At 36.1% G+C, this 14,741-nt stretch overlaps 1 protein-coding gene across 1 annotated transcript; it reads right to left on the bottom strand.

Annotated features, from left to right (window-relative positions):
• Window positions 1–8,524: 8,524 nt before the first annotated feature.
• Window positions 8,525–11,923, bottom strand: Hesx1 (HESX homeobox 1). Its single transcript, XM_027921560.2, has 4 exons — window positions 10,165–11,923; window positions 9,506–9,702; window positions 9,125–9,226; window positions 8,525–9,028 (listed from the first exon to the last, which is right to left on the bottom strand). The coding sequence occupies exons 1-4, from the start codon at window positions 10,319–10,321 to the stop codon at window positions 8,930–8,932; spliced, it is 555 nt and encodes a 184-aa protein (XP_027777361.1). The 5' UTR covers window positions 10,322–11,923; the 3' UTR covers window positions 8,525–8,929.
• Window positions 11,924–14,741: the final 2,818 nt, after the last annotated feature.

Here is a 14,741-nt window from a genome sequence, read left to right on the forward strand (position 1 = left end):
TATATTCACAAGGTTGTGCAACCATCACAACATCTAATTCCAGAGCATTCTCACCACTCTCCTAAAAATTACATACTCTTCAGTCACTCCCTCTAGTTGCTGGCAACCACTAATCTATTTGTGTGTGTGTGTGGCAGGGGTAATGGGAAGATGGAACCCAGGGCCCTATGAATTCTAGGCAAGTGCTCTACCACTGAGCTGAGCTACACCAACCAGGCCTTTATTTTATTTTGAGATAGGGTCTTGTTAAATTGCCCAGATTGGCCTCAAACTTGCAATCCTCCCGCCTCAGCCTTCAGGGTAGCTGGAATTACAGGTGTGCACCACTGTGCCCAGCTCTATTTTTCATCTCTATGATTTTGCCTGTTCTGGACATTTCATACAAACAGAACCATACCATATGTAACCTTTTGTGACTGGCTTCTTTCACTTAGCCTAATGTTTTCAAGGCTCAGTCATATTGTAGTATATGTGCCTTTTTATGATTGAATAACATTCCATTGTATGGATATGGCACATTTGTTTATGGATTCATTAGTCAGTGGCCACTTGAGTTCTTTCCACTTTTTGGTTATTATGAATAACATTAAGCACTGGTACACAAGTTTTTCTGTGAACATACGTTTTCAGTTTTCTTGAGTATAGACTGAGGAGTGAAATTGCTGGTTCATATGGTAACTCCATGTTTTTATTTATTTATTTATTTACTTTTTGGGGAACTGAGAAACTATTTCCAAAGTAGCTGTCCCATTCTACATTACCACCAGCAACATATGAGGGTTCCAATTGCTCTGTATTCTTGCAGATACTTGTTATTGTCTTTTTTATTATAGCCATTCTAGTGAGTATAAAGTGGCATTTTATTGTTTTGATTTGCATGTTCTGGATTTTCTCTTTCTGATTTTAACCCAATCCCCAACTCTGAACCCTATGCTACAACATATAGCTGCACAAAACACAGAAAGTGAGCTGGGGTTATAGCACAGTGGTAGAGTGCTTGCCTAGCACATGTGAAGCACTATGTTTGATTCTCAGCACCACATAAAAATAAATAAATAAAAGCATTGCGTCCATCTACAACTAAAGAAAACACAGAAAATAAAAATTCTCTTTTGCAGAGAATAAAATCATGGCATTTGCAGGTAAATAAATGCAGTCGGAGAAGATAAAGCTAAGTGAAGTTAGTCAATCCCAAAAAAACAAATGTCGAGAATGTTTTCTCCGAAATAAGGTGACTGACTCATAGTGGAGTAGGGAAAGGAGCATGGGAGGAATAGACAACCTCTAGATAGGGCAGAGGGGTGGGAAGGGCAGGGAGGAGGCAGGGAGTTAGCAATGATGGTGGAATGTGATGGACATCATTATCCAAAGTACATGTATGAAGACATGAATTGGTGTGAACATACTTTATATACAAACAGAGATATGAAAAATTGTGTTCTATATGTGTAATAAGAATTATGATGCATTCCGCTGTCATGTATTTAAAAAGTAAAAGCAATTAAAAAAATTCTCTTATGCTTTTTTCATAGTAACTACTTGTTACAGTTTTGACAATTCACTATATGTCCTTTCAGACTTTGTCCCTACATTCACACATATATACAGCTATTTTCGTTTACTTTTGCTTTTTACATAAATGATATAATATGCATATTCTCTAGCTTTCTTTTTTAAAAAATATTTTTTAGTTGTATACAGACTCAATACCTATATTTTATTTATTTTTATGTGGTACTGAGGATCGAATCCAGTGCATCAAACATGCCAGGCAACCCCTCTTCCACTGAGAAACAACCCCAGAGTAAACATGCTTTTTAAAATATATATATATATATATTTTTAGTTGTCAATGGATCTTTTGTTTTATTTATTTATATGTGGTGCTGAGGATTAAACCCAGAGCCTCACACATGCCAGGCAAGCACTCTACCACTGGGCCACAACTCCAGCCCTCTACTTGCTTTTTAATTCAACACTTTACTCCTGGAAAAGTCTATTGTATAGGCACTATGCACATATTGTGTAAATCAGAATCAATTTAAGTGGTGCCTTCCCGATGAATGAATGTATCTGTATTTATCCAAATTTCTGATGGCAATTTTATGTGAAAAGGACTTATTATTATTATCATCATTATTATTATTATTATATGAAAAGGAGTTATTATTATTTAAGGTTTAAAATTCATAGAGACAAGGAAGAATATATTTTCTAGCTAAAATACCACTTTTCTAAAGAGAACACATTATAAATAAAGAATCTTGGAACTTGAGAGAATTTGATTATTTTATATATCATTGAGACCTCTATTCTTGCTCCCCTTAAAAAAAAAAAAGGAAGGAAGGAAGAAAAGAAAAATTCAGTATGCTTTTCTAAGTACTGGCATCACACTAGTGATTTCATCTTCTGGAAGGCTCTGTGGAAAGAGGTGTATTTGGAGTCAGACAGAACATGGTCTGAATTCTGGCTGGGCTACTTACTACCTGTGTGATATTGATCATTTATTTAATCTCTCTCTGTTCCTCAATTTCATCATAATAAAAATATTTGAGGCCAGGCTTCCTTATTTGTTTTTCGTTTTGTTGTTGGTACTGAGGATTGAACTCAGGGGTGCTTAGCTACTGAGCAACATCCCCAGCTCTATTTTTTTTAGATGTTGGTGGACCTTCATTTTATTCATTTATTTATATGTGGTGCTGAGAATGAAACCCAGTGCCTCATACATGCTAGGCAAGTGCTCTACCATTGAGCCACAACTCCAGCCCCCCTGCTCTTTTTTTTTTTTGAGACAGGGTCTCCTTAAGTTGCATAGGGCCTCACTAAATTGCTACAGCTGGTTTTGAACTTCTAGTCCTTCTGCCTCAGCCTTAGGAGTTGCTAGGATTACAGGTATGAGCCACCGCCCCCAGCTCAGGTTTCCTTATTTGTAAAGGGGGTTGACTATATCCACCTTGCACAGCTACTGTGAAAATTAAATTCATGTGAAGTGCCATATCACACAGCTCATAGTGGATATTATCTTTGTTTGGGATATTCTAACAAAAATACCATAGACTAGCTGGCTTATAAACAACAGAAATTTATCTCTCATAGTTCTGAAGGCTGGAAAGAACAAGATTTAAAAAACAGGGGCTGGGGTCGTGGCTCAGTGGTAGAGCACTTGCCTAGCACGTGTGAGGCACTGGGTTCGATTCTCAGCACCACATATTAATGAATAAAATAAAAATCCATCAACAACTAAAAAAATAATAAAAACGTTTAAAAAAAAGATTTAAAAAACAGATTCAGTTTCTGACTAGTTATTACTTTCTGTGACACAGATGGCTTTCTAACTATGTCCTCACATGGTAGAAGTGGCAAAGAAGCTCTCTGGGGTCCCTTTTAGAAGGGCAGCGATCCCAGTTATGAGGGCTCTATCTTTATGACCTACTCTCCTCCCGAAGGGCCAACTGCCAAATACCATATTGGGAATCAGGTTATAACAAATGAATTCTAGGGGGACTATTTGGTCTACAGTAGGCACTTAATAAATGGTATTACTATTTTTATTATTAGTATAATCATCTTTTATTTCTATGACTCTTGAAAGGAGTATTGTTCTGGTTATCATATTTAGTATGCAAAAAACCCCTGGGTAAACTAAAAATGCAACAAATGTGTATAAATCATAAAGATAAGTCATCAGGTTACGAGAAGGGGATCATAAGAATGGGAAGGTATCATGGACTGGGGTTGTAGCTCAGTGGTAGAGTGCTAGCCTCCCACCTGTGAGGCCCTGAGTTGGATCCTCAGCACCATATAAAAATAAACAAATAAAAATAAAGATACTGTGTCCATCTACAACTTAAAAAAAGAAAAAAGAATGAGAAGAAGTCCAATAAAGCCCCAGAAAAAGTCATGAAGGAAAAGACTGAGATTTAAGTAAAAATATTTAAATTTTTGTATGCAAAAGTCACAAAATTCAAAGGTGTTAAGAAATCATGGGGCTGGGATTGTGGCTCAGCGATAGAGAGCTCACCTGAGCACATTCGAGGTCCTGGGTTTGATCCTCAGCACCACATAAAAATAAGTAAATAAAATAAAGGTATGGTGTCCATCTACAACTAAAAAATACTTAAAAAAATAAATCATGAGTCAAAATATAGTAACCAAATGTTTACTATATAAAGAACTGAAATTTTAATAAGAGAAACTATGTATAGTACTTTGAATAGCTGCAACAATGCTGTTTTTCTAAGTCCTTAAACTCAGCTTGCTCACAGGTCAGTGGGGTCAGTGGAGGGGTTTGGCAGTGTGTAACCAGGCTCCACAGGGCTTGGCTCCAAACTGCAGGTTGATTTAGGTCTTCTTAGTGTTTCTCCATTTGGAAACCAACCTAAAGGGGAAGCAGCTACTCAGGTTATTTACAAGCTTTTGATGCGGTAAATAGGACAATAGGACACAAGTTATGCTCTCATTTATTTCACTGAAATTACCTTGTCATAAAATGCTAAAGCAGATGGTTCATAAGATACCTGGAGGAAGAGAACAAACATGAAGTTCTTAAATATTGGTGATTTTACACTAGACAGAAGGCATAACATAAACTTTTTTGACTGGAGGTTCATTTGCGGGACTCAATAAAGCCTGTTTATAACAATATACTTGCAAGGAAATAAATAATAAATAATTGGCAAAGAGGAAAAGAAGCAGAATAATAAGGGAAGAAAATGGGGAGGGTGAGTCTAATAGGGTATGGAGCAGTGAGAACCAACAACAGCTGCCTTGACTGCTTGCTGTGGGAGGGTTCCCAAAAAGGAAGGAGAGTAAAAATGAGCATTAAATTTAGCCAAAAGAGGAGTTTTTATTGCTGTGGGGCTCAGTGAAATGGAGATAGCAAATCATCATCTGTCATAGTGATATGGGTTTTATATCAAGTAAACAGACTGGCTTTGGGCTCCCTGCCCTTAGAGGTTGGCATGAGACCCAGGTTGATGGGTTTGGTAATGGGAGATTTATGCCATTTGGGTGATGTGTGATAAGATATAGGCCCTGAAAGCGGCTATTAACACTGATTAACTCAAAAGTTGACCACCAGCACACACAGCCATTGTTTCCTCCAGCACTCTTTAGTGATGGGCTTTGGCTGGCTGGCTTCACAAGAGACAAATGCCATTACAGGAGACCAAATAACCTCATTTAGGCAGTTGTCAGATAATAGAGACGCTCTAGGTCTTAGCCTGACTGCATTAGTTTGATTTGTTACTACTATTCACCTTGTCCTGGGCATTAATGGAGACAAAGGCCTGGAATTACCAGGAGCAGAGATAAACTATGGATTAGAGCCTGTGGGTTTTGAGGGAAAGAGAATTCTATCTTAGATTTTTATTTCCATTTTCATTTTGCTTGATTTTTCATCAAAGTTAAAGTCCAGTTTTTCCCCAAATATCATATTCTTTCCAAATTACTACCAATTGTAATTCCAAAAAAATGTTACTGATTCATTATCTCCTTTAATAAGGTCAATCTTAACTTATAGGATTTTGTTTTACTTTTTTATACTGAGGATTGAATCCAGGGGCACTTTATCACTGACCTACATCCCCAGTTCTTTTTCATTTTTAATAATTCATTTATTATTGAATTTTGAGACAGGGTCCTGATATATATTTAATATTTATTTTTTAGTTTTAAGTGGACACAATATCTTTATTTTATTTTTATGTGGTGCTGAGAATCGAACCCAGTGCCTCACACATGCCAGGTGAGTGCGCTACCATCCCCAGCCCAGGGTCCTGATACATTGCTGAGGCTAGCTTCGAACTTGTGATCCTTCTACCTCAGCCTTCCTACTCGCAGAAATTATAGGCGCGTATCACTCTGTCCAGCCCTTTTAGGTTTTTTAAAATGATTTTAGGGGAAATACAGTAGTAATCTTATATATTATCTTGCTTCTTTAATATTCTTATATATGGTGAATCTGCTTCATAAAAGTTGAACTAAAACTGATATTGTTATTAGTATTAGAAAAAAATAAAAGGATGTGCACATTACATTTATAGTTACTCCTTTAATATTATAAATTCTGGTGTTACATTAACTTTTTCTTACTTTTAAATAAATGTTTCAGTTATAAAGGTGTTATTGCTATTATCAGTTATATATATATCTTTAGTTATAAACACAATTTATTTCTGCTATAAGTAAACACTTTATTTATAAATAAATGGACTTGAATTTTAGGATTACCCAAATCAGTTACATAAAATTGTTGCTGGAAAATACTGAGATAATAATATTCTGGAGCTACTCTGTTTCTTTAGTCACCAGACTTTTTACAAATATGATAAATGTTATGATTAAATTAGGTGTTAGTTGATCAATGTAATATTATTACATTTCTTCTAGATTTTATATAGTTTTATACAGAATCCGTATACTCTTCAGATCCTAGACAAACTAATTTCTCTTTGAAAATCCCAATTTATAAAAAGCACTACTTCAAAAAATGTGCAATAGTTTTGTTTTGTTTTTGGTACTGGGGATTGAACTCAGGGGCACTTGACTACTGAGCCACATCCTCAGCCCTATTTTGTGTTTTATTTAGAGACAGGGTCTCACCATTGCTGATGCTGGCTTTAAACTCTTGATTCTCCTGTCTCATTCCTCCTGGGCATGCACCACCACACGCAGCATGGAATAGTTTCTTGTTCTGTGCAATATTTGAAATGTTATTCTAAACTCCTCAGATATTAAGGAGAAAAAGCTGTAATTCTGACATAGCAAGGTATCAGAAAGATGCAGAACAAATTGTAAAGTATGATCACATCTAGAAAAAGAACAGCAAAAACAACAAATGTGTGAGTGTATAAATATACACATAGATGCTTTTATGATACACAAAAAGACCTTTGAAAACATTTAATGATGGTTATGTGAAGGATGAGGTTTGAGGGAGATTCTATACTGCTTAAATTGTTTTCAGTATATAAAACGTGATTTGGAGAATTAAATAAAAATTTATATTACATGACACATTTCTCTCCAACCCATTTCCCCAAGACCTACTCCTGGTGATTTCTAGTATTCCAACTTAATCAAATTTCATTGGAACCTAATGGGGACCAAAGAAGTTTCCCTGAGGAAAAATTTTGACTAATACCAATAATGAAAACAGCTCCTTCTATTGGAAAAAGTGGCCCAGACTACCTTGGAAGATATTTATATGTAACACCTCTTGTCTCCCTGCTATTCTTCGTTTCCTCCTCCTTCCCTGTCTCACAATAGAACAGAATAAGCACTTTATTGCTGACCAGTTGTTGGGACGCAGAGCTCTGTACTCCAAATGTGTGCTTAATAAGTGATTTTAAAAGTTCTAAAATTGGGATCATGCTGCTTTCCTCAGACATAATAGACAAACTTCCTCAAATTAAAAAAATACATTTTTCTCTCTCTCTCCATATCTCCTAGAAAAAAATGTATAATGGTTACAGATTCAATAATTCCACAAGAACTTTCCACTCTGATCATCATTGGGAGAGAGGAAGGACATTGAGGGAAGAAGGAAAAGGGAAACAAGGGAGAATTCAATTTGAATAGACAAAGTTGAAAATGGCTTTCATTGGACAGAGTGGGAATCCTCAAGCTAATATTAAAACAAAACAAAAACCCCAACAACAATCACCCACCCATTTAGGTCTTCTATTAACTAGAAAGCAAACACTCAGATTTCCAGGGAAGAGGATTCCCTTCTTTTCACACATCTCCTCTCCCCATCTTTAAATGGCAGGTACAATGGTAAAATGGGAAATGAAAAGAAAGTGTTTTTTTTCCCATTTAGAAAGTGCCCTGATTTTTTCAGTGACTATGTCAGAGCACATACAAAAGGCAGGCCAGTTATCCTACCTTCTCAGTCAATATAACATTATAACAAAATGTACAACTGATTGGAAATCATTTAACAGGCTATAGATAATAGCCAGATAATCACTGTCACTTAAAGGAATGAACGTAGAGCACAACATTAAATGAACAAGAAGACTTTGAAAATTTTGCATTTGTAGCTTAATTCTTTTGTTCAGTGCACTATCAATGGTGTGAATATGACAGCTGATGCTTTTATATATCTCTGCTTTGACATAATGATTCCCTTTTTAAAAATGTAGCACCTGGCATGTTATAAGGATTTATTTTGATATATGGTGAGAAATTCTCACTGCCGAATCTATAAATCAAGAGAAACTGAAATGAGTGAGACTTAGAGAATCAAAGGTTGTGTTTTCTTTCATATGTGGAAGATACAGAGAGAAAAAGAGGAAAAGGAATATCATAAAAATAGAAGGGAGACCAGCAGGGTAGAGAAAGGAAGTTAGAGGAAGGGAGGAATGGAGGGGCAAGGAGAAATCCTGGGAATTAAATTGGTCAGATTATGTGCATATACAAATATGCCACAATAAAACCCATTATTCTGTAAAATTATTATGCACCAATAAAAAAGACACACATAAGATTCATGAATAAATCATATTTTATAATATGGTTAAGCATAATCATGTTTCAAATGTGTTTGAAGAAAACTAATTGAAGTAGATTGGATTATTTTACTTGAAATACTCTGTAAATGGAATCCAGCTTGTGGAATTAGTCAGGAGTTTACTGATTTTAGCATACTAATTTATCAGATTAACTTTGCTTACTTACAAAATAGCTAGCTTTTCTGAAAATTTTTATTAAAATATATAGGAAAGGTCTTTTATTGTAACTAACAGTGTCCAAATATAATGTGTACCATGCTATAATCATAATTATTTACAATACATTTTGGAAAAAAAGGATAATATTTAGACTAAATGCAGGAAAAAAAACATTACATTTTTAACACTTGATATTTGCATTTATTTCTCATGATCTGCAATTGGAAGATAATTTCACATGTTTAGTTTTCTACCTATTCCAGGAGATTTGTGTTGAAATTTTTTTTCGCCATTAGAAACTGTGATTCTCTATGGGATCTCTTCAGTTTTGCACGCCGATTTTGGAACCAAATCTAAAATTAAGGAAAAATAAGATGGGTCTCAGAAACATTATTTTATTATTATTAATATTTCAATCATCACAAGTAACAACTAAATTTGAAAATTACCTGGATTCTGTCTTCTTCAAGGTTCAATTTTTGAGCTAAGTCTTCTCTGATATCAATGCCAGGATAGCAGTTTACTCTAAAGACATTTTCCAATACTTCAATCTAGAATAAAAAAAAAATTCTTTAAAATGTTGATATTCCATAAGTCACCAAAATGGGCTTTTAATTTGTATAACAAAATAAATGCCCTCAATCTTTGGGCAACTAATTTAAATACCGCTTTTAAAGTAATTATCCAGAAACTGTTAAAATATGATAGTCTATTGTTTCATTAACAAGGCTTCTAAAACTGTGATCCCAAAGTGAATGAATAGCCTTTTGCTCAAGGGAACAGCAGCTAAAGCCTTTGTATTACCATTAATGGATGAAAACACTTCCCACCTGGTTTTGGGTAAAAGCAGTTCTAGGTCTTCGGCCTCTATACCAACTCAACTCTTTTTTCAAAGATAATCTTTCTGAGGCTGAAAAGTAATTTTCATATTTCAAAGCTCTTTCTTCTGGCATTAGGTGATCCACCATACAAGGAAACGAGATCCCATTGGGAAGACTCGAGCCGTGACATAGGTTAGCATCTTTCTCTAAAATCAGAAAAATAAACCCCATCCAATACTATGTTCCACAAAGTTCTATAAGAAGTAATTTCAGTAACTTGTCTTTAATTTTCTTAGTGGAATCCTGGGTTTCACAAAAGAACTGCCCCCTCATTAACTCAAAAGCCAGAATGAAGATCCTGCCTTGGTGACAGAGAGCATTTTGTATTTTATTATTTATTTTTCAGTGTATATAGGTATAGACTATCTAATGAGTCAAATAAACAAATTTTCTGAAGTAAATGCAGACTTTTAGCATTGCCTGTGAGTGAACTTATACCCACTAAGATCTAAGGCATTTTTATTTCCAATAGGACTCAGATGGAAGCATTACAAGCGCTAGATGCTTCAGCTATATCATGAGTGAAATCATAGTTTCTAACTGTATGCAGTGTGAAATAAAGGACAAACTAAAACTCAAATGAAATTAAATATTAAGTACTGGCATACCTGAGGAGTTGCAGGTGTCTGCCCAGGGCCTGTGAGGTTTCACGGATGGAACACAATCTTTCTTCTGGTCCAGTCCTAAAATGCTCTCAATTGAAAAGGAACAAGGTGAGGGTTTGCTTTCCCTAAGCTGAGCACCTTCCTGAAGGCTGGGAGACATCCTCTCATGGGCTACAGAGCAAAAGCTCTGGTCTTTCTGATGGCTTGGCCCCACGCGTACAGGGCTGGAATCTTCCTGCAGCTCAACTTATAGCTCCGCTGACAAGGGGGCTGGATTTAGAACGTCACTAATTAAAATCTTGTTTTAGAAAGTTTTAGCATGTCAATGAACTCTTGCCCAGCCAGCAGCTTAAGGAGTTAATTGTTTATTCGTTTGCAAGTAATTAGCAACTAATGGCTACACCAGGGGGGCCACCTACAGGGACAAAAAGTGTTATCTCTCCTAAGCAGAACACAGATTTAACTTTCTTGAAAGAAGTGATGCAGGAAAATAGCCCTCCTCTTTTATTTGAAATCATTAATGTATAAAATCATGCTTTATATTCTGAAGTTTATACTTCCATGGACTCCAGTTACTTAAACATACAGGCAAGATAGGAGAGCAGTCAAGTAATAAATAATCTAATTTAAGTGAATTTTCTTCCAAGGAAATTGGAAAAAATAATAATCTCTTAATACTATTACAGTAATTCTGATGAAAATGCCTGTTTTTCATATGCATATGTAATAGTGAATGTTGTCAATGAAAACACAATGGTATTTGGAGTGCAGCATACTGGAAAAGGTTGGCAAAGTTATTAATACTGAGTGTAATTGTCTTCCAAGTGCTTGGATTAATTCATAGGAACAGTTGCACCAAGTATTTTAAATAATTAATGGGCTAATTCCTTTCCTTCATCTCTTCTTTTAAACAAGAGAGATACAAGTTTATACAAAGATTCATATGTTACTACTTCCAAGCAATTTAGAAGCACTACTATTCAAACTAAAGAGAATAATTTCTCTCCCTAACATGGTTGTTTCAAAGAAAAGAACATAGTTAACTGTTCTGTGAGGCTGATGATTGAAACCCAGGGCCAGGGCCTTGTGCATGCTAGGCAAGTGCTTTACCACTGAGCTATTCCCCAGGCCCAGTTAACTATACTTTCTTTAAAAAAAAAAAAAAAAATTCCCTCTTTTCTCTCTTTTGGTGTTGGGGATCAAACCCAAGGCCTAGCATGCTAAGCAGACATTCTACCAGTGAGCTATATTTCTTGCTCTGTTGATCTTTTGAGGGACTGGGGTCAAGAGATTTCAGGAAGATGATAAGGCTTATTAAAAAAAATCAAAAAACAAAAATGTAAGAATAGAATATTTTAATTTCATGATCCCAAGAAAACTTGAAAAGAAAATTATAGCTGCTAATTTGGAAAGATTTTGAGGTGGTTCTTCTCCCAAAAAGGCATAATAGTTAATAATCTTATATTCTGCTCTTCTTCCATTACCTTCTTTTTTAGAGAAAGAGAGAATTTTTTAAATAATTATTTTTTAGTTTTCGGCGGACACATCATTGTTTGTATGTGGTGCTGAGGATCGAACCTGGGCCGCACGCATGACAGGTGAGCACGCTACCCCTTGAGCCACATCCCCAGCCCTTCTAGTACCTTCTTGAAGATAAATTTAAGGGCAGAGCTTAGTCCATCATTTAAAAGACTATCAGACTTTTCTTCAGGAAAGAGAAAAGGCAGTCTTCACTTACAGACGAAATAGCCTCCATAAGATGGGGCTCAACTTCATCAGATTTTATCCTATCATATCACAAATATTAAGCTAAATTCCTTATGCAAGCTGTGGGGTTGAACAAAGGATCTCACACATACAAAACATCAACAGGCACACAGAAGAATGGGTTTATACACATACATGTAAAATCATTCTGAGGATGTATAAACCAGTAAACATCTTGTGAAGATTTTGTATGTGTCTTAAATAGACTGTGCCAAGGTGGGGGTGACCTTAATCTGGGAAGACTTGGAGGAAGAGAGAACTCAAAATTTTCCCAGATTTCTTTCTCTTCTTGAGACATTCATTCATTCCACAACTGGTTGAACAAATTGTACCAGAAAAAAATAGAATAGAATCCTTGCCTTCATTAAATGCGCAATGGTTCTGGGTGGTGTGGGAGCTGGCAGACAGGCAACAAACAATAATTATATGTAAATTGTTTGGTAGGTTAGCCAAGAATAAGCATGAGAAAAGGAAACAGGTGAGCCAGGTAAGATGGATCATTACCAGGAGGTGGAGGGGTCGATGCTTGGGCAGGCTTCACTGAGACCCTCATACCTCAGGTTAGTGCCTCAGAGGAACAAGGCACAAGTAAGCTGTAGCGGATGGTAAAGCAACTTCACTTCCTAATTGCTTCTGTATTAACAAGGACATTCCAACATTTTTATTCAGCTTGAACTGATTTTATTTGGAATTAAAACACTCTTTTACATATGAATGAGTAGATAAAAATAAAAGGTCGGAAAGAATTTTTTCTTATATGCTCACAGAATGGATTTTTATAGGGTGCTTAAGATGTGCCAGACACTATTATAGGTGCTTGTGTTCCGTGATGAACACAATATGGTAATTTCAGAGAATGATAAACACATTGAACAGAAGTAAACAAGGTAATGATGAGGGGCAGATGTCTTTAACCATGGTGAGGTGGTCAGTGGCCCAGGAAGGCTTGTTCAAAGAAGTGACATTTTACCTAAAGCTGAGAATGGGAGTGAGCCAGTATGCTAAGAACCTGGAAAAGCACGGCAGCCAGAGGGAATAATAAGTACAAAGGTCTTGCAGTTGAAAAACACTTGGAATATTTGAGGAAGAAAAAGGAAGTAGGTGGAGTGGAGTTAGTAATTCCAGATGCTTTCAGAGAGCTTGGCCAGGCTTAATAATGGATGGGCTTCATGGTGCAAAGGGAAGTCAGGGAGGGTCTGAAGCTGGAAGTGATATATAGGATATATTTTTAAAATCACACACTGGGTCTGGGAGTGTACATAGCTCAGTGATAGAATTCTTTTCCTAGTTTGTGCAATACCTGGGTTTGGTGGCCAGCGCTGAGGAAAAAAAACAAAAAACTTCATTCTGGTTACTATATGGAAAGGCAAGAGGGGAACAAGACTAGAGTTTATTTATCCAACATGTATTTACTGAGCATACATTATGTGCTAGGCAAGGTGTGAAGAGTAGAGTGGTAAAAACAATTGTTTATAGAGGCTAGAGATGATGACCCTTAAATAAAAGGGTAACACTGAGTTTGGAGAGACATGTAATTTATTAAGAAGTTGTAGGATTACTGAATAATTGAGTAACTGGTTCCAATTCTTCAATCTTAATGATATATATATATATATATATATATATATATATATATATATATATATATACACACACACACACACACACACACACACATACATCTCACATCATACACACACACATCATCCTCTTGCTGTGACTTCATGGCACTTAAGTTTTATCTAGAATCTAAAGGAGGGTATTTCAAGAAATATGACCCAGTGTATTGCCAGACCAGAAATGTTCCATTTACTCTTCAATTTCCTTCAAGTCTGGCTGTGTCTCTACCTTTCAAGCTTGCCAAAGTTGCCAGTAACTTCCTTATTAACAAACCTAGTAGATATATTTCTGTCTTCATCAGAACCTCTCAGCAGCATTGACACAGTTTGTCATTCATTTATCCTTTCACCTAATATTAGCTAAGTACTATTTTGAATGTTAAGAAGTAAAGAAAACAGAAATCCTAGAGAGATGAGACAACAAACAATAAACAGAAACAGGTAATGAGGTAAAAGGCAATAGTGCTTTAGAAAAAATTGGAGTGGGCCAAGAGACATCAGGAGTGCTGGGAAAGAGGTTGCAATTTTAAAAGGGAGAAAGGTAGGCCTCATTGAAAAGGTGATATCTGAGTAAATACTTGAAGGAGGTTAAGGAGTGAGCCTTGAGAATACATGGGGCACAAACATTCCAGATAGTGACAATGACCAATGTAAAGGCCTTAAGGCAGGATTGTGCCTGGTGTTTTTGTGAAAAGGAAGCAGAGTCTAACATGGTTAGAACAAAGTGAGCACAGGAGAGAGTATTAGATATTGAGATCAGATAGGTAAGGAAAGCTAACAGACTATGTAGGGTCCTGCACGCCACGGAAAAGATTTTGACCTTTATTTAGATGCAGAGCTATTTTTTAAAAAATTTTTGTAAATAGATACAATAACTTTATTTATTTTTATGTGGTGCTGAGGATCAAACCCCGTGCCTCACACATGCTAGGCAAGTACTCTACCACTGACCACAACCCCAGCCCCCAGAGCTATTTTTTGAGTAGAGTTGCAGCATGAACTGACTTGTGTTTTTAAATGATTCCTCTGCCTGCTTTGTTGATAGAAAACTGTAAGGAAGTCTGGAAGCAGAAATCACAAGGGATTCCTCACCCTCTTTTCCTTGACCTTTTTCTCTCTGTTGATTCTATTTCCATATCTCCACATATTCCCCCTGACTTAGTAGCTACTCCTTCTTCCCCAGCACCCAAATGT

The sequence above is a fragment of the Marmota flaviventris genome, chromosome 1 (genome assembly GCF_047511675.1).
Source record: "Marmota flaviventris isolate mMarFla1 chromosome 1, mMarFla1.hap1, whole genome shotgun sequence".
NCBI classification, from domain to species: domain Eukaryota; kingdom Metazoa; phylum Chordata; class Mammalia; order Rodentia; family Sciuridae; genus Marmota; species Marmota flaviventris.